The sequence below is a fragment of the Emys orbicularis genome, chromosome 2, assembly GCF_028017835.1.
Source record: "Emys orbicularis isolate rEmyOrb1 chromosome 2, rEmyOrb1.hap1, whole genome shotgun sequence".
In the NCBI taxonomy this organism is placed as follows: domain Eukaryota; kingdom Metazoa; phylum Chordata; order Testudines; family Emydidae; genus Emys; species Emys orbicularis.
Genome location: NC_088684.1, coordinates 46,024,218 through 46,046,697, shown reverse-complemented (window position 1 = coordinate 46,046,697; position 22,480 = coordinate 46,024,218). Strand labels below are relative to the sequence as shown.

The 22,480-nt window shown below is 44.8% G+C and overlaps 1 protein-coding gene across 1 annotated transcript in view; it reads right to left on the bottom strand.

Moving 5' to 3' along the window:
- The window catches only part of PIP4P2 (phosphatidylinositol-4,5-bisphosphate 4-phosphatase 2), a 64,225-nt gene that overhangs the window by 30,226 nt on the left and 11,519 nt on the right, over positions 1 to 22,480 (bottom strand). Inside the window, exons 2-4 of the mRNA XM_065399753.1 lie at positions 19,249 to 19,397; positions 15,681 to 15,787; positions 8,308 to 8,431 (exon numbers count right to left, since the gene is read on the bottom strand). Coding sequence (XP_065255825.1) covers positions 8,308 to 8,431; positions 15,681 to 15,787; positions 19,249 to 19,397 — 380 coding nt within the window. The remainder of the gene's footprint in view (positions 1 to 8,307; positions 8,432 to 15,680; positions 15,788 to 19,248; positions 19,398 to 22,480) is intronic.

The following is a 22,480-nucleotide window of genomic DNA, read 5'->3' as shown; positions in this document are numbered from 1 at the left end:
TTGTCCCCTACAACTACTTCTTCTATGAGGTCTTCACTACTCACCAAAACCAAATCTAAAATGGCATCCCCTCTTGTTGGTTCAGCAACTACATGGTGAAGGAATTCAACAGCTATCGCATCCAAGAAAATCTGAGCCCTATTACTATTACTAGCACTTGTCCTCCAGTCTATATCTGAGAAGTTAAAGTCTCCCATGAACACACAATTCCCATTAGTATTTACTTCATTAAAAACATTAAAGAGGTCTCTAGCCATATCCAAATCAGATCCTGGTGGACTATAGCACACCCCAAGCACTATCCCAGGGGAGGCTCTAGGAGCTCTCTTCCCCAATGTGATTTTTGCCCAGACAGACTCTGTCTTATCCATTCCATCACTTCTTATTCCTTTATAGTCTACCTCACCATTGATATGCAATGCTACTCCACCACCTTTGCCTTTATTTCTGTCTTTCCTAAACTGCACATACCTTTCAATACCTGTACTCCAGTCATGACTACTATTCCACCATGTTTCTGTTATCCCTATAATATCTGGTTTCACTTCCTGCACCAGTAACTCTAGTTCCTCCATTTTGTTACCTAGGCTCCTCGCATTGGTGTACAAACATCTCAATTTTTGCTGTTTGGCTTCGCTCATATTCTTTACCCGATTAAGCACAGACATTCTACCTATTAGACTGGTATCTACACTACCCTTCCTCCTTATGTCCTTTCTCCTACCCATGGCTGTATCCTTTCTTACTTAGTTTTCTTCCCTCTCAATGTTAAAATCTGGTGTGGAGATTACCTGGACAACTCCCAACCATCTCCCCCAAATTCCTAGTTTAAAGCTCTCTTAATCAGTTGTAAAAAGAACAGGAGTACATAAGAACATAAGAAAGGCCGTACTGGGTCAGACCAAAGGTCCATCTAGCCCAGTATCTGTCTACCGACAGTGGCCAATGCCAGGTGCCCCAGAGGGAGTGAACCTAACAGGCAATGATCAAGTGATCTCTCTCCTGCCATCCATCTCCATCCTCTGACGAACAGAGGCTAGGGACACCATTCTTACCCATCCTGGCTAATAGCCATTTATGGACTTAGCCACCATGAATTTATCCAGTCCCCTTTTAAACATTGTTATAGTCCTAGCCTTCACAACCTCCTCAGGTAAGGAGTTCCACAAGTTGACTGTGCGCTGCGTGAAGAAGAACTTCCTTTTATTTGTTTTAAACCTGCTGCCTATTAATTTCTTTTGGTGACCCCTAGTTCTTGTATTATGGGAATAAGTAAATAACTTTTCCTTATCCACTTTCTCAACATCACTCATGATTTTATATACCTCTATCATGTCCCCCCTTAGTCTTCTCTTTTCCAAACTGAAGAGTCCTAGCCTCTTTAATCTTTCCTCATATGGGACCCTCTCTAAACCCTTAATCATTTTAGTTGCTCTTTTCTGAACCTTTTCTAGTGCTAGAATATCTTTTTTGAGGTGAGGAGACCACATCTGTACACAGTATTCGAGATGTGGGCGAACCATGGATTTATATAAGGACAATAATATATTCTCAGTCTTATTCTCTATCCCCTTTTTAATGATTCCTAACATCCTGTTTGCTTTTTTGACCGCCTCTGCACACTGCGTGGACATCTTTAGAGAACTATCCACGATGACGCCAAGATCTTTTTCCTGACTCGTTGTAGCTAAATTAGCCCCCATCATGTTGTATGTATAGTTGGGGTTATTTTTTCCAATGTGCATTACTTTACATTTATCCACATTAAATTTCATTTGCCATTTTGTTGCCCAATCACTTAGTTTTGTGAGATCTTTTTGAAGTTCTTCACAATCTGCTTTGGTCTTAACTATCTTGAGTAGTTTAGTATCATCTGCAAACTTTGCCACCTCACTGTTTACCCCTTTCTCCAGATCATTTATGAATAAATTGAATAGGATAGGTCCTAGGACTGACCCGTGGGGAACACCACTAGTTACCCCTCTCCATTCTGAGAATTTACCATTAATTCCTACCCTTTGTTCCCTGTCCTTTAACCAGTTCTCAATCCATGAAAGGACCTTCCCTTTTATCCCATGACAGCTTAATTTACGTAAGAGCCTTTGGTGAGGGACCTTGTCAAAGGCTTTCTTGAAATCTAAGTACACTATGTCCACCGGATCCCCCTTGTCCACATGTTTGTTGACCCCTTCAAAGAACTCTAATAGATTAGTAAGACACGATTTCCCTTTACAGAAACCATGTTGACTATTGCTCAAGAGTTTATGTTTTTCTATGTGTCTGACAATTTTGTTCTTTACTATTGTTTCAACTAATTTGCCCGGTACCGACGTTAGACTTACCGGTCTGTAATTGCCGGGATCACCCCTAGAGCCCTTTTTAAATATTGGCGTTACATTAGCTAACTTCCAGTCATTGGGTACCGAAGCCGATTTAAAGGACAGGTTACAAACCTTAGTTAATAGTTCCGCAACTTCACATTTGAGTTCTTTCAGAACTCTTGGGTGAATGCCATCTGGTCCCGGTGACTTGTTAATGTTGAGTTTATCAATTAATTCCAAAACCTCCTCTAGTGATACTTCAATCTGTGACAGTTCCTCAGATTTGTCACCTACAAGTACTTGTGGCACCTTAGAGACTAACAAATTTATTTGAGCATAAGCTTTCGTGGGCTACAGCCCACTTCATCGGTTGTGCCAGCCTCCATCCTAGAAGTCTATTTCCCTCCCTACTCAGGTGAAGTCCATCCCGAGAGAACAGTCCTCTGTCCATGGATGCCAGTGGTCATACATCCCTAAGCCCTGCTTATAGCACCACTGCCTGAGCCATCTGTTGATCATCATAATCTTGTCACATCTTTGTTGCCCTTCTCTAGAAACAGGCAGAATCCCACTGAAGATCATCTGACTATCGATTTCCTTGAGCGTCTTCCCCAGCCTGGCATAGTCTCCCTTCATACATTCCAGCGAGAATCTAGCCGTATCATTTGTTCCCACATGAAGGACAATCAGTGGATTCTTTGCCGCTCCCATTAGGATCCTCTTCAGCCTCAGGTCCCGTATCTTAGCACCCGGCAGACAGCACACCCTTCTGTTCTCTGGATCAGCTCTGGTTACAGGCCTGTCTATTCTTCTCAGTAAGGAGTCCCCAATCATGTAGACCTGCCTTTTCCTGGTGATGGTGCGATTCTCCGGTCTATCCCCTGTTCCCTCTGGCCACAACTCCTCTCGATTCCTATTCTCCCTTCTAAATCCTCTGCCACCCATCCTGTATCCTCCTGGGGCTCATATTTGGTGGTGTTATCTCCATTGACTCTTCCCCTCTTCCTATAGGGCTAGCTGCTCTTCTCTTCTTCCTTGCCCTCTCACCTTCAGCGACCACCTGCTGTGCCCCTTCTTCATTTTCCAACTCCACAAACCTGTTCCTGAGCTCTATTTCTCCTTCACTAGCCTGTCTTTTCCTCTGCCTGGTTCTCTTAGTCATATACTTCCATTGTCCACTTTCCTCACCCAGCAGTCTCCCCTCAGAGTTCTTTGGTCCTGCTTCCATCTGCAAGTCTGAGCTTTCCCCTTCAGCCTCCTCACGTCTTTGCTTCATCATCTGCTCGAACTCCTTTCTAAGCTCAACCAGAATTTCCACCTGCATCTCCAATCCTCGGATCTTTTCTTCCATCAGCTCTATCAGGCGACACTTCATGCAGACAAAACTCTTTTCAGGTACCCTCTCCAGGATCATGTACATACTGCAGCTTCCACATCCAGTCATCTTCATTGAATCTTCCACTGCTTGGATCACTACCACTGCTGCCTCTGTATCTGTCATAGCCTTCCCACCTAAGTCCTGTTATTCCAGGAAACACAAATCAAACCAAACCAAAACACTACCACCCACAGCAAAACAAACCTCCAGCGAGCACCACAACACTGCCAGAACACCACACACGCCCTTCACTAGCCTGTCTGTTCCTCTGCCTGTTTCTCCTAGTCTTCCCCCCAAACTCCTCCAACAGAACTCTCACTCAAACTCCTCTGTTTACAGCTCTGTTTGCTGGCCGCTGTAGCTGTCTGTGCCGCTGCCAGACTGGCTGGCTACCTAAAACACTTCAAATGATCCTTTTTCAGGCAGCACAGTAGGAGGAGATCAGAGATTTCGAACTTTCACTCCTACTTCCCAGACCTAAGCACTAGCACACAAAAGGCTCTTGCAAATTTCTGGTGTATATGTCTACCATGTTGTCTAAGAGAAAGTCCAGTGGACACAATGGCAGCAACTGCTGACACCTTAACTACACCACTGTAGACATGTATTGGTGGAACTAAACCAGTTGTAGTGGAAATTTCTGACTAATAAGATCTACTGTAGGTACTATCCAAGACACTGGACCTGAAGAGGCATTTGCTGGTAAGTAGAGGGCTTTGGGACTATTTACACATACAGAGGACCCACCTACAAGATGGCTGTCTGATTCCATCTGTGACACTGGCAGAGCAGGTGCCAGTGTAACCCACGTGCCCAATAGGGAGATATGCCTTTAAGAGCTCTGTAGAGAACGGGGGGGGGGGGGGAGGGAGTGGGAATGAATTGCGTCAGGGTCATTGTTGCTAGGCAGATGCACCATTAGCACTCCACACTCAGAAGTTTCTGGAATTGGGTGTTGTAGTTTTGGCTATGCTCCAGTAGGTTCCCTGTAGCTGGACTCTACTTGCCCCCATGGAGTCTGTCAGGGCAGCTGCTTTACAAAAGGCGTGTGTCCTGTGTGGGCTGGGAGAAGCTGAGCCACACGAGCAGAAGGAAGGCTGGTTTTCTCTAACTTTGAAGCACTTTGCAGCAGGTTAGTGCTATTGTTAACCCTCCAACAGGGAAGCCCTGGCAATGTTAATTATAGAAAAGGGAAATTGGGAGGGAAACAAATTTATTTTATTTTAATAGTAAACTTTGAATGCTATATGATTTTAGCCAAACGGTTTTAGTTAAATTGTCTCAACTAGTATGATTAATCAATTCTTCTCTTATTAAAAACAACGAGGAGTCCTTGTGGCACCTTAGAGACTAACAAATTTATTTGGGCATAAGCTTTCATGGGCTAAAACCCACTTCATCAGATGCATGGAGTGAAAAATACAGTAAGCAGTATATATATATCACATCATATGAAAAGATCGGAGTTGCCTTACCAAGTGGGGGGTCAGTGCTAATGAGGCCAATTCAATTAAGGTGGAAATGGCCTATTCTCAACAATTGACAAGAAGGGGGTGAATATCAAGAGAGGGAAAATTACTTTTGTAGTGCTAACGAGGCCAATGCAATCGAGGTGGACATCGCCCATTACCAACAGTTGACAAGAAGGTGTGAGTATCAGCAGAGGGAAAATTATGTAAAATTATTATATATGCCATGTGCCAGCAATGCCCCTCTGCCATGTATATTGACCAAACCGGAAAATCTCTATGCAAAAGAATAAATGGACACAAATCAGACATCAAGAATTGTCACATTCAAAAACCAGTAGGAGAACACTTCAATCTCCCTGGACACTCAATAACAGACTTAAAAGTGGCAATTCTTCAACAAAAAACTTCAAAAACAGACTTCAACGAGAAACTGCAGAACTGGAATTAATTTGCAAACTGAGCACTATCAAATTAGGCCTGAATAAAGACTGGGAGTGGATGGGTCACTACAAAAAGTAAATTTTCCCTCAGCTGATACTCACACCTTCTTGTGAACTGTTGGAAATGGGTGACGTCCACCTTGACAGCAATTAAATTATGGCAATATTAAAAATGGAGAATCAGCAATTTTTTGCATATACAGTTTTCTAATATCCCTTGTAGGGAACACAAAAGCCGATCTACAGACTCAGCTGAACCAGGCTTAAAATGTTACTTGGAGTGTGATTCCCTAAAGCAGCCATCAGATTTGCATTCATGAGTAAGATACTAATTTATAAAACTGAGTTTTTTGAAGGTAGGTATGTGCAAAGTAGTTTTTGTAGTCTTGTTCATACAAAGAATCATAGAACACTTCATAGCAGAGAAGAATCTAAGTAAATTATGTAGCTTACAAATATGCATTACTCCTACGGATAGAGTGGACAAAAAATTAAAATCTCAGTGTTTGCAAAAACACCTGAACAAGGGGTCTGGCACGTTATCCAGTAGAATTTGATTGCATAGGACATTGTTTCTAGTAAAACAATGCAGTGTAAGGGTCTGTCTGCACTACAATATTATTGTGTCAAGAGAATGCATTAAAACTTAACAATACCATGTCTATTTAATAGCTGCTTAGTTTTGCCTATGTAGATGGAGCCAAACACCATTATAACAATGTCACAGAATCAAGTTATGATAATTTACCAGACTGCACTCTTTTGTATCATGCCAGAGCTCTAAAAGGATTCCATAACATAGTTTAAATTCAGTTTGGGACTATCTATGTAGGCAAAATCAACCCACGTTATAAGGTGATCTTTGATAAAATGTGTACTGTAGATGGGCCCTTAGAAGAATTTGATCTTGAAGGTTGAAGATTTTTTTTAAAGTGATATCCTATCATTTAAAAAATATTGTGTTCCTGTAATTACAAGGAAGCAGTCAGAGTTAAGGTTGTGCGTACAAGCTGAAATGAACTGATTTCTGAATGTTTAACCATGAAACCTTAACACTGGATTTTTTTTGGGGGGAAGGGAGGCATAGGTTGCACTAGGTATGATTTTTATTTATTTTTAAGAAAAAATGGAAAAAAAGAAGAGTCAATAGAAGGAATTTCTGTCTCCAAGACTTCACAACTTTAGCATTGCAAAAAAACCTTGCAAATAGCATGTGTAAATCCATGACCCAGCTCCCTAACTAGTGCCCATAGAACCTACAGCACACCGGCACACCTCACAAACTCACATTTAAACTACAACAGTATTTAAGGTGGTTAGTGTGCACTTTAATTGATCTGTATATGTACCCCACAAAAAAACACATCCTCTAGCAAAACTGCCGCAAGGAAGCCCCTCTCTCGCACCCATTACAAGGCAAGCTGAAGCCCTTCCTCAGCCCCTTTAGACTTCTTTATATCAGTAGATAAATGTATCTTTAGCCCTTTCACACCTTACAAGGTTGGAAAGAGCCCTTGCTTTAGCAAGGTGACATTGGTCAGTTGATTATGAAAACAGTTTAGCTTCAAGGACCTGCATTGGCCATTTTTCATAGGGGCATAACTAATGCACTTTGCAACAAATGTCTACTATGCATGTTCACAACATGATTTTCAAACACTAATATGTTGGTGAAATCAAAGCTAATTTCCTCCAGCATAAGGCTGTTTATTACATTTCTATAAGGACTATTTCTATAGTCAATTTCAACATTGAAACCTCAAGCTTTATGACAACAGGGCTGGTCAACAAATGGTTGCAAAAATGTTTTTACTGTAGGGGGGAAAAAATACTTTTCCCAATCCTCCTATTCTAAAACAGCTGAACTTTTTGCTCAAACTTTCAAATGAATTTGTACCTTTGGCCTCAAAGTAAAGCTTCAATCCTACACAAATTTACACATGAGCGTATCTTCAAAAGGACTATCCACTTGATAAAAGTTATGGATGTGCATAAGTCTTTGCAAAACTGGAGTCCAAGCATGGAGAATTTTATCCAGAGGTGAAAGTTTCATAAAGTTATGAGCATCTGAAAAATGAACTATAATAGAAACAATTACACAAGTTTACTTATTGCAGAATATAATCATCACTGGATTGTAACAACAACAGTTTAACAATAGTTTTCCATCAGTATTATATTGATTATGGGCCTGACCCTTTCCTAGATGGAGAGAATACTGGGGGATTTTCTTAAAGAAGCACAAGTAAATACTCAGATACAACTGCATATCCAATGTGATATCTGTGTCTTAACAATCAACTCACAAAGGGATTTGGCTCCACATCAATGCTGTACGAGTGGGATAGGCTCTTGGAAGGAGTTCCACTGATTTCAGTGATATTGCACTCATGTAACTGAGGAGAATTTAGCCCTTCGGCTACATCTACATTTAGAGCTGGGGGGTGATTCCCAGATGACACGCTGCATAGTCGGGATAGCATAGGCAGTGGCTCAGGCTAACCGTTTGAGTATTTGCCTAGGGGGACAGGATGGGTACTTGGGCAACTAGTCTTGAGCTACCATCCATGCTACACTGCTATTTTTAGCACACTTGCTTGAGCTAGCTCAGACGCATCTATTTGAGCTTGGAATCATAACCCCAGCTCCAAGTGTACACGAAAACCATGACACTACAATGCACATTGGTTACTTACCAGGAATGTATTTCCACAGTGTCCGCACACCACCCGAGTACCTTCTGGCTGAACTGGCAAGGCAGGCTGAGCTGGCTGCTCTTCTGGAATCAACATCACTGGACCAAGGTTAATGATGCGTCTACTGTGGTAGGAACATTAAACATAAATGCCATGTCATTACACTAATGAGGGGAAGGGATGATGCATTTAGATTATTAGCTCTGCAAGACCTTACCAGATATTTTATGACTGTAAAGTGGAACCTACTTCTTATTATATGTGCATCCAATTGAGCTCTCTCTTAGTAGTGTTTTCCAAACAGGTAAGGAAGACACCATTTTCTTTATTGAAAGGTTATTATATAAGTGTAAATGGCGGCAATTTCAAGAACAGAGACCTAGCCAGCAAATGTCAGAGTCCAGTTTGGGATACTGCCCCTCATGAAGAGGGGAATATTGAAAGTGCAGAAAATCTGGGTGAGATGACCAGATATTCAGGCTTGTGAACAGAGATACGTGGCAATGACTGGGGAAACACATAGCAGGAAAGGGACTCTCTCTCTTGGCCTTCCAGCCAACATCCTTCCCCATTCAAACTCTCCTTTCCCTTCAAAATCAGGCATCCCTCCTCACCCCTTCTCCAAGCAGATTTCTTCTTCTTCTTCTCATACGACTCTGTCCCTCTTTCCCACACACTCCAAGCCAAGACAGGCCAGGCAGCCACCTTGCCTCTTGTGTGTCACAGTCTCTGCCCACAAAGGGGATGTCCAACACTCATCTCAGGCTGCTCCGCTGGCAGCTTTGGCAAGCAGTGAGAATATGCCCGATTTACAAGATTTCACACACACACGTACACGCAATGGGAGAAATCCCACAGCATGAGGCTTGGACAGACTGTGGGAGATCCCTGTTTATTTCCCAGGAGGTTTGCTCACCTGGGACCCACACAGAGGGCGACTCAGATGACATTAGCCATTCTTTATATCTACCCTCGAGCTGGCAATGGGACTGAGAACTGGCATAGTGTCAGAAGGTCAGAAAATACCAGTAATCCAGTACAATTAAACTCACTTAAGAGAAAATTCTATTTAAAGGAAAACTTTTTCTATACACTAAGGCCTGGTCTACACTACGAGTTTAGGTCGAATTTAGCAGCGTTAAATCGAATTAAGCCTGGACACGTCCACACGACGAAGCCCTTTTTTCGACTTAAAGGGCCCTTTAAACCGGTTTCTTTACTTCACCTCCGACGACGGGATTAGCGCTAAAATCGGCCTTTGCGGGTCGGATTTGGGGTAGCGTGGACGGAATTCGACGTTATTGGCCTCCGGGAGCTATCCCACAGTGCTTCATTGTGACCGCTCTGGACAGCACTCTCAACTCAGATGCACTGACCAGGTAGACAGGAAAAGGCCCGCGAACGTTTGAAATTTATTTCCTGTTTGCTCAGCGTGGAGAGCACAGGTGACCACGCAGAGCTCATCAGCACAGGTAACCATGATGGAGTCCCAGGATCGAAAAAAGCTCCAGCATGGACAGAACGGGAGGTACGGGATCTGCTCGCCATATGGGGAGACGAATCAGTGCTAGCTGAACTCCGTAGCAGTAAACGAAATGGCAAAATATTAGAAAAAGTCTCAAAGGCCATGAAGGACAGAGGCCATAACAGGGACGCACAGCAGTGCCGCGTGAAAATTAAGGAGCTAAGGCAAGCCTACCACAAAGCCAGAGAGGCAAACGGAAGGTCCGGGGCAGAGCCGCAAACACGCCGCTTCTACGCGGAGCTGCATGCCATGCTAGGGGGTGCAGCCACCACTACCCCAACCGTGTGCTTTGACTCCATCAAGGGAGAATCATGCAACAGGGGAGCGGGTTCGGGGTACGAGGAAGATGATGATGAAGACAATGAAGATAGCTCACAGCAAGGAAGCGGAGAAACCGGTTTCCCCAACAGCCAGGATATGTTTATCACCCTGGACCTGGAACCAGTAACCCCCGAACTCGCCCAAGGCGTGCTCCCAGACCCTGAGGGCACACAAGGGACCTCTGGTGAGTGTACCTTTGTAAATATTACACATGGTTTAAAAGCAAGCGTGTTTAATGATTAATGATTAATTTGCCCTGGCAATCGCGGCCAGTACAGCTACTGGAAAAGTCTGTTAACGTGTTTGGGGATGGAGCGGAAATCCTCCAGGGACATCTCCAGAAAGCTCTCCTTCATGTACTCCCAAAGCCTTTGCAAAAGGTTTCTGGGGAGGGCTGCCTTATCCCGTCCGCCATGGTAGGACACTTTACCACGCCAGGCCAGTAGCACGTAGTCTGGAATCATTGCATAACAAAGCATGGCAGCGTATGGTCCCGGTGTTTGCTGGCATGCAGACAACATCCATTCCTTATCTCTCTTTGTTATCCTCAGGAGCGTGATATCATTCACAGTCACCTGGTTGAAATGGGGTGATTTTATTAAGGGGACATTCAGAGGTGCCCGTTCCTGCTCGGCTGAACAGAAATGTTCCCCGCTGTTAGCCACGCGGTGGGGGGGAGGGGTGAAGTGATCATCCCAGAGAATTGGGTGTGTGGGGGGGGGACGGTAGTTGGGTTTGTGCTGCATGTTAACCCGGAAACCGCAGCCCCTCCTTTTACATTGCAAACCCATTTTAAATGGCCAACCCAACGGGTGCTTGGTATGGGAAATGAGGGCGCTACTGTTTGAAACCATTCCCACATGTTAAGAAGGTTAAAAAAGCCAAAAGACTGTGGCTTACCATGGCTGCCTGCAAGCCGAAATCTGTTGCCTGGCACTGCGTGAGTGATCTCTCACACCAAACCGGCAGGCCCTCAATATAAGAGGAAAAATGCGACCTTGTAACGAAAGCACATGTGCTGTGTAATGTGAACAGCAAAATTTAACGTGAAAGAGTGTACCCACTGTTCTCTAAAATGTGTCTTTTTTAACCACCTCTCCCTTCTCCTCCACCAGCTGCAAATGTTTCTCCTTCACAGAGGCTAGTGAAGATTAGAAGGAGAAAACGGCGGACTCGGGATGATATGTTCTCGGAGCTCCAGATGTCCTCCCACGCTGACAGAGCACAGCAGAATGCGTGGAGGCAGTCAATGTCAGAGTGCAAAAAAGCACAATATGAACGAGAGGAGAGGTGGCGGGCTGAATCGCGGGCTGGAGAGCGCAAGTGGCGGGCTGAAGAGGATAGGTGGCGTCAGCTTGCTGACAGAAGGCAAGAGTCGATGCTCCGGCTGCTGGAGCATCAAACTGATATGCTCCTGCGTATGGTTGAGCTGCAGGAAAGGCAGCAGGAGCAGAGACCGCCGCTACAGCCCCTGTGTAACCAACAGCCCTCCTCCCCGAGTTCCATAGCCTCCTCACCCAGACGCCCAAGAACGTGGTGGGGGGGCCTCCGGCCACCCAGTCACTCCACCCCAGATGATTGCCCAAGCATCAGAAGGCTGGCCTTCAATAAGAGTTAAAGTTTTAAAGTTTTAAACTGTAGTGTGTCCTTTTCCTTCCCTCCTCCCCCACCCCTCCTGGGCTACCTTGGCAGTTATCCCCCTAGTTGTGTGATGAATTAATAAAGAATGCATGAATGTGAAGTAACAATGACTTTATTGCCTATGCAAGCGGTGCTCAAAGGGGGGAGGGGAGGGTGGTTAGTTTACAGGGAAGTAGAGTGAACCGGGGGGCGGGGCAGGGCGGAGGGTTCATCAAGGATAAACAAACAGAAGTTTCACACCATAGCCTGGCCAGTCACAAAACTCGTTTTCAAAGCTTCTCTGATGGGCACCGCGCCCTGCTGTACTCTTCTAACCGCCCTGGTGTCTGGCTGCGCGTAATCAGCGGCCAGGCGATTTGCCTCAACCTCCCACCCCGCCATAAATGTCTCCCCCTTACTCTCACAGATATTGTGGAGCGCACAGCAAGCAGCAATAACAATTGGAATATTGGCTTCGCTGAGGTCTATCCGAGTCAGTAAACTGCGCCAGCGCGCTTTTAAACGTCCAAATGCACATTCCACCACCATTCGGCACTTGCTCAGCCTATAGTTGAACAGGTCCTGACTACTGTCCAGGCTGCCTGTGTACGGCTTCATGAGCCATGGCATTAAGGGGTAGGCTGGGTCCCCAAGGATAACGATAGGCATTTCAACATCCCCAATGGTTATTTTCTGGTCCGGGAAGAAAGTCCCTTCCTCCAGTTTTTGAAACAGACCAGAGTTCCTGAAGACGCGAGCATCATGTACCTTTCCCGGCCATCCCACGTTGATGTTAGTGAAACGTCCCTTGTGATCCACCAGGGCTTGCAGCAGCATTGAAAAGTACCCTTTGTGGTTTATGTACTCGGTGGCTTGGTGCTCCGGTGACAAGATAGGGATATGGGTTCCGTCTATGGCCCCACCACAGTTTGGGAATCCCATTGCAGCAAAGCCATCCACTATGACCTGCACGTTTCCCAGAGTCACTACCCTTGATATCAGCAGGTCTTTGATTGCATTGGCTACTTGGATCACAGCAGCCCCCACAGTAGATTTGCCCACTCCAAATTGATTCCCGACTGACCGGTAGCTGTCTGGTGTTGCAAGCTTCCACAGGGCTATCGCCACTCGCTTCTCAATTGTGAGGGCTGCTCTCATCCTGGTATTCTGGCACTTCAGGGCAGGGGAAAGCAAGTCACAAAGTTCCATGAAAGTGCCCTTACGCACGCGAAAGTTTCGCAGCCACTGGGAATCGTCCCACACCTGCAACACGATGCGGTCCCTCCAGTCTGTGCTTGTTTCCCGGGCCCAGAATCGGCGTTCCACGCCATGAACCTGCCCCAGTAACACCATGATTTGCACATTGCTGGGGCCTGTACTTTGTGAGAGGTCTATGTCCATGTCAATTTCCTCATCACTCTCGTCGCCGCGCTGCAATCGTTGCAATCGCCTCCTCGCCTGGTTTTGCTTTGGCATGTTCTGGCTCTGCATATACTCCAGGACAATGTGCGTGGTGTTCATAGTGCTCATAATTGCCGTGGTGATCTGAGCGGGCTCCATGATCCCAGTGCTATGGCGTTTGGGCTGAAAAAAGGCGCGAAACTATTGTCTGACGGAGGGAGGGAGGGGCGAGTGACGACATGGCTTACAGGGAATTAAAATCAACAAAGGTGGCTGTGCATCAGGGAGAAACACAAAACTGTCACACAGAATGGCCCCCCCAAAGGTTGAACTCAAAACCCTGGGTTTAGCAGGCCGTTGATTTCATGGAGGGAGGGGGAAGCAAATGAATACAGAACAAATCTGGTCCATCTATTTTTTACATCTTAAGCTGGCAGCAGACGGTACAGCATGACTGATAGCCATCGGCATCTTCTGGGTGCTTGGCAGAAAATGCTGTATTACGACTGCTAGCCATCATCGTCAAGACGGTTCAATAGGACTGCCGGCAGGACTGAGTCTCCAGGAGACAAAACATGTCTGCCCAGGTGCCTCTGACCGAACTCACTGAGGAGTACGATGACAACGGATACCAGTCGTAATACACCATCCACTGCCAAAAGGCAATTAGCTGCTGCTGTGTAGCAATGCAGCACCACGTCTGCTGGCACCCAGATGACATATAGTGACAGTGAGCTGAGCTGAGCTGAGCGGGCTCCATGCTTGCCGTGGTATGTTGTCTGCACAGGTAACCCAGGTAAAAAGGCGCGAATCGATTGTCTGCTGTTGCTCTGACGGAGGGGGAGGGGCCTGACGACATGTACCCAGAACCCCCCCGCGACACTGTTTTTGCATCATCAGGCATTGGGATCTCAACCCAGAATTCCAATGGGCGGCGGAGACTGTGGGAACTGTGGGATAGCTACCCACAGTGCAACGCTCCGGAAGTCGACGCTAGCCTCGGTTCTATGGACGCGGTCCGCCGACTTAATGCACTTAGAGCATTTTATGTGGGGACACACGCAATCGACTGTATAAAACCGATTTCTATAAAACCGGCTTCTATAAATTCGACCTAATTTCGTAGTGTAGACATACCCTAAGTCATTTAGCATTAAGTTAGTCCTAAATAGCCCACTTTGTATTAACTAGAAAAAAAACAACTTCGAGCTCCAAAGACAATTTAATGTCAATTTTATCACATGCTTGGTTTTGTAGTTTTAAGTTAACCACACTGTATCATTTCATGTTTCCAGTTTGCTCATGTGGTTTGAACATACAACGAAAATGACAGTATATGAAGCAAAAATGCAGGCACAAAGAATCACCTAATCCACGTCATCCCTCCCCATGCCAAGCTGCCACAGCTCAGGGTGGGCCAGATCCCCTTCAGTGTGGAAGGCAGGAAACAGTGGCAGGGCATGCTCTGTGAAGGGCCCTTTTCTACAGAATGCACACTCCCAATCTTGCTCTCCTTCAAAGAGAGCTGCTGAAGACGCATATACTATTGGGACTGATGTTTTAACAAAATTAGGGAAATTGGTTTATTTTTGTGCTTCCTAGTTATCTAGTACATTATTATGTGTTATGGATTCCTGCTTCCTTAGATTTATTAGATGAAATCCTTGACTTCAATGGGAACGGGATTTCACTTATTGTGTATGCAGTGGCATCTGTTGTGTCCAGACACATGCCTCTTATTTATTTTAGAATTCTAAAGATTTGCATAAACATCAGATACGTTTATATTAACTAGTTTCTCTAAACAAAGAGCAGATATATTCACTGACTTATTTTGTTTTTTTGAGAAAGGAGTAGGAGGGATTTCTGCAATGAAAGATTTAACAAGTGTATCAAGTTATTCACCGTTACAAAGCAATAGAGTTACTATAACGCAAGTTGTGCGTTCACCACTTTCCCATGGAATTACCATAGAACTGAGCTTGCAGGAAATTATGCACAATATTTCCCAGAACTTTTAAGTTGTTTCCCCACTATATTGTATGCTATTCACTTCATATAATACTCATATAACGTACACAGTATACTATTCCATATTAAATATATTAAAAACATTCTTGAAATGGATATCAATCATGTTAGATAAATAGTTATTATGGCACAAGTAATATAGTTTTCTTCTTTGAATACGTTAACCTAATGAATCCAATAAATTTAGGTCTACACATATCCATGGACAAATAAATATTTGTGTAGTGTTAATGAAAGTGGACACACTTTGATAAATGAATGACTAACAATGACATTAAAATATTAATGAGTCTGACGAAGTGGGTATACACCCACGAAAGCTTATGCTCCAATACATCTGTTAGTCCATAAGGTGTCACAGGACTCTTTGTTGCTGTTTACAGATCCAGACTAACACGGCTACCCCTCTGATACTAAAATATTTATAACATTCACATCACCATGGTATCTGTCATTACGATTCTTTAGGCCTTACCAGTTGGGTCTCGGACATCCTATTCGCCGAGACGTATCCTTACAGATAAGAAGACAATTACATGGACATCTAACATACTTCTTTCCTGAAGGAGGGTTTTTGATTGGCTAGACAAAAAAAAAAAACCAACAGAAATTTTATATAAAATAGTGAACTAGTATTTATTTATTTTTTTTGCTAGTTTCTTAAGTATCTTTTAAACAGAGTAACTGATATGACATGAACCCAAGTTAAGAAAAGGGAAATACAGGTTCTCTCCTTACAGGACAGAACGTGACAGGACTAAAGTTTTAACAACAAACAATTAAAGTTATTGATCAGCACCCTAACTTTAGCTTAAAGAGTAGGAAAATGCTTTTGTCTCACTATTAGCTGAAGAAGCATAACATTAAATTAGGTCCCAGTTTCACGCATGTGTGTGTTTGTATGAATTAGTGAATGCATGTTGTTTGAACTTTGTAGCCCTTATATTTGATTTTATAAAATGCATCCTAAGAACACTAGTATTTCACACACTGCCACTTGAATGCTTAAATATCCACATCTCCAAAGGGTTTAACCTCATTATTCTCTCGCTCTATCTATATACTCACTATTATATACACACACCCCTCAGTCAAGTAATATGCAGTCTCTACAGCTTACTAGTTACTCCTTAGAACCCAGCTTTGCTTAACAAACAGCATTCAGATATGTTTAGTGAGAGTAAATATATAAAAAAACAACAAGCAACCAAGGATTTTGTAGCCTAGTGGACAAGGTGTCCAGTTCATATTTTAGAAATACAGAGTTCAAAACCTACAAAGTTTAGTTTTATTCAATATTAACTGAAATGTTTTCTAAACAAATACAGCTGCTTAAGAGACAAAGCCTACCTGTCTTACTCTGAGACTTAATCCTACTGACTGCAATAGGTGTATTCACATAAGTAAGGGAGCAAGATTTGGCACAAAAGCTAATACCCTTTGGGAGTTTTGTGCCTAAATACCTTTAAGAATCTGGAGCAAAATAATTAACAGAATGGATAGACTGAAGTTACAATACAATATAATTTAGGACAAAATATCTAAAATATTATCTGCCTGTGTTTCTATAGAGCCTAACGCAGTGTTTCTCAAACTGGGGTCGCCGCTTGTGTAGGGATAGCCCCTGGCGGGCCGGGCCGGTTTGTTTACCTGCCCCATCCACAGGTCTGGCCGATCGCGGCTCCCACTGGCCACGGTTCGCCGCTGCAGGCCAATGGGAGCTGCTGGAAGCGATGCAGGCCGAGGGACTCACTGGCCGCCACTTCCAGCAGCCCCCATTGGCCTGCAGCAGCGAACTGCGGCCAGTGGGAGCCGCGATCGGCCGGACCTGCGGACGGGGCAGGTAAACAAACCGGCCCGGCCCGCATGGGGCTTTCCCTACACAAGCGGCAACCCCAATTTGAGAAACACTGGCCTAACGCAATAACATCCTGGTGCATGAGAGGTCTCCTAGGTGCTGTGGTAATACAAATTAATCAATAATAGTAAGAGAATCAGGTAGCTTGTTCATTCTCCAAGAGATAATCGCAAACACCTAAAGCTAGGGCCTGCATTTATCATCTCTCGGGAGTTCCTGCTATCATCACATTTTTACTGCTACAACAACCCCACTCCCTCTTTCCTTTTCAACAAATTAAAAATATATCTTAAAATATTTTTAAAGTTCTCTTAATTTTTTCTGTGTTATCCAAAAGATGAAACTAGGTGATCATAGTGTTCCTTCCTGACCTAATAAGCTATGAAATATCAGTTTCTATCAGTGTGTTCACACGTTAATTGACATATTTCTAATGGAAAAGTTTTATTATAGGCAGAGCTGGTAACTTACACTTATAGCTACGGTTGATCAACACTTTCCATTACAAGATACAGTTTTCAATTATTCTGCCAAACTTTTTAGCTGACCTTTTCCCTGTCAGGTGACTGCCTCAGGCTAAATATTTTTGGAAAGTTTCAGCAAAAATGATTCAGCCATTTCTGAAAATGAGGTTAGGGAAATCAGCGAAGTAACATACGTTAAAAAAATGTTTACAAACATTTTGTCCAGCAGCTCTAGCACCTCCATTGCTCTAGCTTTAGTGCAAGGGCTTGTAATTTGATAGGAAGTTAAGCTTAATGTCAGGGCTATGCCTTTTGCTGCTACCATGAGAAATCATCCAGAGTTGGCCAAGCTCTAAGCCTTTGAAAGTCACAGCTCACACATGCTTACAGAATTTGGTCGCTAAATTCTCCAAAGATTCCATCTGTACTGGGTATGCTCCAGCACAGGGATGCTGGAGACTTTCCTTGACATTGTTCCTCCAGATGCCAGGGGCTGCTGTGGCACCAGGCGCAAGAACTGAGGAGCAGGGTAGGGTAAGAACTGGTAGGGTAAGACTGGGATTGGCTGGGAGAGGAGGCAGGGACTGGGACAAGGCAGAGAAAAGGCTGGGACAGAGCAGCAGTAGGCAGGTCTGTAACCACTAGAGAATGTGGAATCAACCTACGATTCATGAGTCTCAACAGTCCTGTGCTGTCAGCGAGCCACAGTCTCCATGTGTGGATGAGTGGGTTAAATTCAGTACAGGGACATGAACCCCATGATATAATGCTGATTAACTTGACTTGAGGAGGTGAGGGAATTGATGCCATTTGGAGTAGCCCTCCACTGCCCTCTCAATATTCTCTGCCCAGCCAAACTCCTCTAAAGTGTATGGATGGGATTTCTGTTGAGTTGGGGAATCCCACTTATGATCCAAAAAATCTTGCTTCCTCAATGTAATGGAAATGTTTTATTTCTGCTGCAAACATGATGTTCTGCACCAACCCAAGGGGAAGAGGCACATTTGTCTCTCACTGTATAACACTGCAGTCCCGGATATGGGGAGCATAACGAAATCCATACTTACCATTGGTTGATTTTATAAGTATGTCAAGGGGACACTATAGATTTCAGGTCCTGAGAAAACTTGTTTTTCAAATAAGAGGGGAAGGGGTGGAGTTTATATATACGGCACAAAACTTTCTAAACAATATTTAAAACTAAAGACTTTAGAGTATTATTTAACAAAATAGTGCACATATTCAGCCAAGTACACATATGTAGTCCACTGGGTAGATTAGGCATTGTGTTCCTTAATTTACACCTAAAATACTTAAGGCACCTCGATTTTTTTTTCTGTCAGATCTGGAAATACTGTCCCCCCTTTTCCCTCAACCCCTCCCCACCCCGAAAGCCTATCATCTCATGCTGTCTGATCTCCCTAAAACATCAGGGAGGTAGCTTCTGCTTTAACTGACTCTTTTAACCCTTTGAATTCCCGCTTGCAAAGAATAAGAGATGGAAAGCAAGATGCATTCCACCTGAAACAAGTAAGCTTAGGAACCTGAAGACTTCATTGCCTTTGTACATTTTCATTGCTAACAGATAACTGAGCCAACCTTGTGTCAATAATCCTTGAATAAACATGCTAGGTGATCAGTAATACTGACATACCCTTTCTACATAACCAGGAGTTAATAGAGCATATCAACAACAATGGAAAATCTAAAAACTCATTTACCGTAGCTTCATTGCAAACTGTGCACTTAACGACATGTTGGTGAAGCTTGCCATCCAAACTGATTAGTGATTGGCACACGCGGCAGTTTATTACAGGAACACCACTGGCATCAGGACTGGCTATGGCGGTATACGGAGGGGGGAGTTCTGCTGCAAAGAAATGATGAAACAGTTCAACAACCAAACCAATAGGGTGATCAGGGTCACTCTACAGCAGAAAATATTTCCAATGGTTACAATAACTTAAGACACAGAATCAGAAAGTTAGTGGTTGGTGTTATTGTTTATCTAAAGTAATCACAAAACTGATTATTTACAGATTTTCCCCAATATTCTGTATTTATACATTAGTCCTAGTTCTATAACCATACTACAGAATACTGATAATACAGAAGCATCACATCACACATTGGGAAGGCGATAAGAGGTGACACGTCTGCCTCTGGAATACTGCATTTGTATCCAGGCACTTCAACACCAGAGATATGTGGCCAAATTCCAAAGAGTTCAGAGAGAAACAATAACAATGACTGAGGGGTGGGGGAGAAAACAATTGATTTCTGGAGGGAAAATGAAAACAGATAAATAAAATATGCATAGCTTGAGTAAGTGGGAAAGTCCTGGCAAGCATTTATATTACCTGAAGAGGATGCAACATTGGGACAGATATACTTAGTGTGGCGTACAAAAGGGTAACGCTAGAAGAAATCAGGTAAAATTAAAAGAAAGGAAATTTTTGCTGACTCCCAAGAATAGCTCCCCTAGAGTGAGTGCTATGGGCCCAATCCCACAAGGTGCTAAAAGTACACCCTGAGGGTTCTGAGAGCCCTCAACTTCCACTGAAGTCAAAGCGAGTGGAGAATACTTGGCACCTCACAGATTCGGGCCTTTTAAGAATGTGGATTAGTCCCTTCATGGAAATTTGTGGAAAACAATTCTGCTTTTGGCAGTAGTAGGCTGGACTGACCAACCTTGGGGCTCCAGCTTTCAGCAGTCACACAGACAAGTTTTGGGTTTTAGGGGAAGGTATTCTGTTGACAGAGGCCTTGGCTACACTCGGGACTTCACAGTGCTGCGAGCTCTCGCAGCGCTGTATGTACTCCACCTCTCCGAGGGGAGTAGCTTGCAGCACTGCGAGCGAGCGTGCAGCGCTGCAGGCACTGATTACACTGGCGTTTTACAGCGCTGCACTCGCTGCGCTCAGGGGGGTGTTTTTTCACACCTCTGAGCGCAGCAAGTTGCAGCGCTGTACAGCGCCAGTGTAGCCAAGGCCTGGGAGTGTAAATGCAAATGCAGCTTATGTAATGTATGAAAAGGAAATGTTAGTCATTTAAAAAACAACAGCTCAGCATGAGGAGGGACCAAAAAGGCCTTCTACCCTTTTGAATGACCAGATTTCCCTTTCTCTACCCCAGTGTCTGTAAGAAGCCAGGAAAGCAATAAGGTACTAGGTCCCCACTACAGTTTATACATGTGTTCTTAAATAGGGAATTGCAATAGGCAATAGAAAACACAGTCTAACACATTACAGTAACACAACAAAATTCATTTGAACACATGACAGTCCTAAGTAAAGTTTTACTGGAGATAATAGCTTGAGTCTATTTTAGTCACTTTTTATGTAAATTAGTATCTTGAAATAAGAGCACTAAATATGTGCATGTGTGAGGAGGAGGAGGTAAAAATTACTGAAGCCCAACGCTTGAAAACAGCATAAAGTAGGAAGTGTGTACAAAAGAGCTCCCCTTTAAGCATGGAGCCAAGAGACACTGAATAAACTATACAGTAGCTCACAGCCGAACTATCAACAAATATTTCAAAGAAACCAAGAGTCACATCATATTCCTACAAAAAAGCAGTGCTCAGCAAAGCAGCAGCTGCTGGAAAGAATTAAAGGGCTACTATTAAAGCTGACAGGCCCAAATTTAGTCCTACCAGTTTGTTTTAGCTTGTGGAGACACTATATAGGGTAGCCAGGTATCCGGGTTTTGACCAGAAAGTCCAGTCAAGTCTACTGATCGGACATCCGAAGTCCAGTCATCACGGGCGGGGGAGATGGGGAGGCACTGGGTCATCACCTGCACCAACCCTTACTCAGCCGTAGGGTTGCCAACTTTCTAATTCCAGAAAACCAAACACCCTTGCCCCGCCCCCGCTCACTCCATCGCTTGCTTTCCCTCACCCTCGCTCAGGTGCTCAGTTTCACTACAAGGCCAAAACAGGCACCAGGAGAAGGCCAGGAGCTGCAACAGTTTGAACGTGGGAGATGGAAAGTGTGATTCAAATAACAGAGCGAAGGGGTCGGAGGCTGGCCTCCTGGCACTGAGGGGGCTATGCTCTGCCTGGGCCCCAGGCTGCTGGCTGAGTTTTATTGCCTTTTTATTTTCTCTCTCTGATTATGATGGTGCCCGGGAGGACTCCACTCTTCCAGGGGCTGCCTAAATCACCCAGCCGGGAAGGGAGGAGGGTGGGCTGGAGGGAAAAGATGGGAGGGGGTGGAGGAGAGAGGATGGGGAGAGAAAGAGGCTAAGGACGAGAGCAGGATGGGGGTGAGGGCAGTGAAGGAGAGAGGAGGGAGTGTGGGGGGTATGTGGGGTGGATGAGGAGGCAGGGGGAGGCAGAAGGCTACAGGTGCATGAGGATGTGGGGGGCACAGGGGTGTATAGGGACATAATGGGAGTGCAGCAGTGTATGGAGGTGAATGGAGTGCAGGGTGGGGGGTGAAGAACATGGGGTGGCAGATCTGGGAGGTGGAGAGGATGGGTGGGAGAGCGCTGTAAGGGGTACAGGGATGGGATGGGTAGGTGTGGGGGCAGGGAAGGATGGGAGGGGGAGGGATGCAATGGGGGGGATGAGAGTGCGGGGGGTTGGGACAGGGAGGGATGAGGGTGCGGGGGATGGGACGGGGAGGGATGCAGTGAAGGGGATAGGGGTGCAGCCCTATTCCCAGCACTCAGAGATGGGGATACATACCTCAAACTCCTGGGTGCCAGCGATGGGGCGACACACCATGGTTCGCCACAGGGCAGTGAGGGCACATGCCGCAGCTCAAGCCCAGCCACAGGAGGAGAGCGAGGAGAAGAGGGCTGGCAACAGCAGAAGAGGCGCACACCACGACTCCTCAACAGCCACCTGCTGAGCGCTCACAAATCGCGCTAGTTCGTCCCCTGCCCTGACCCGGCCAATGAGAGTGAGCCTGCGGGAGGGGCAGCACACAGACCCCCTTGTCCGCC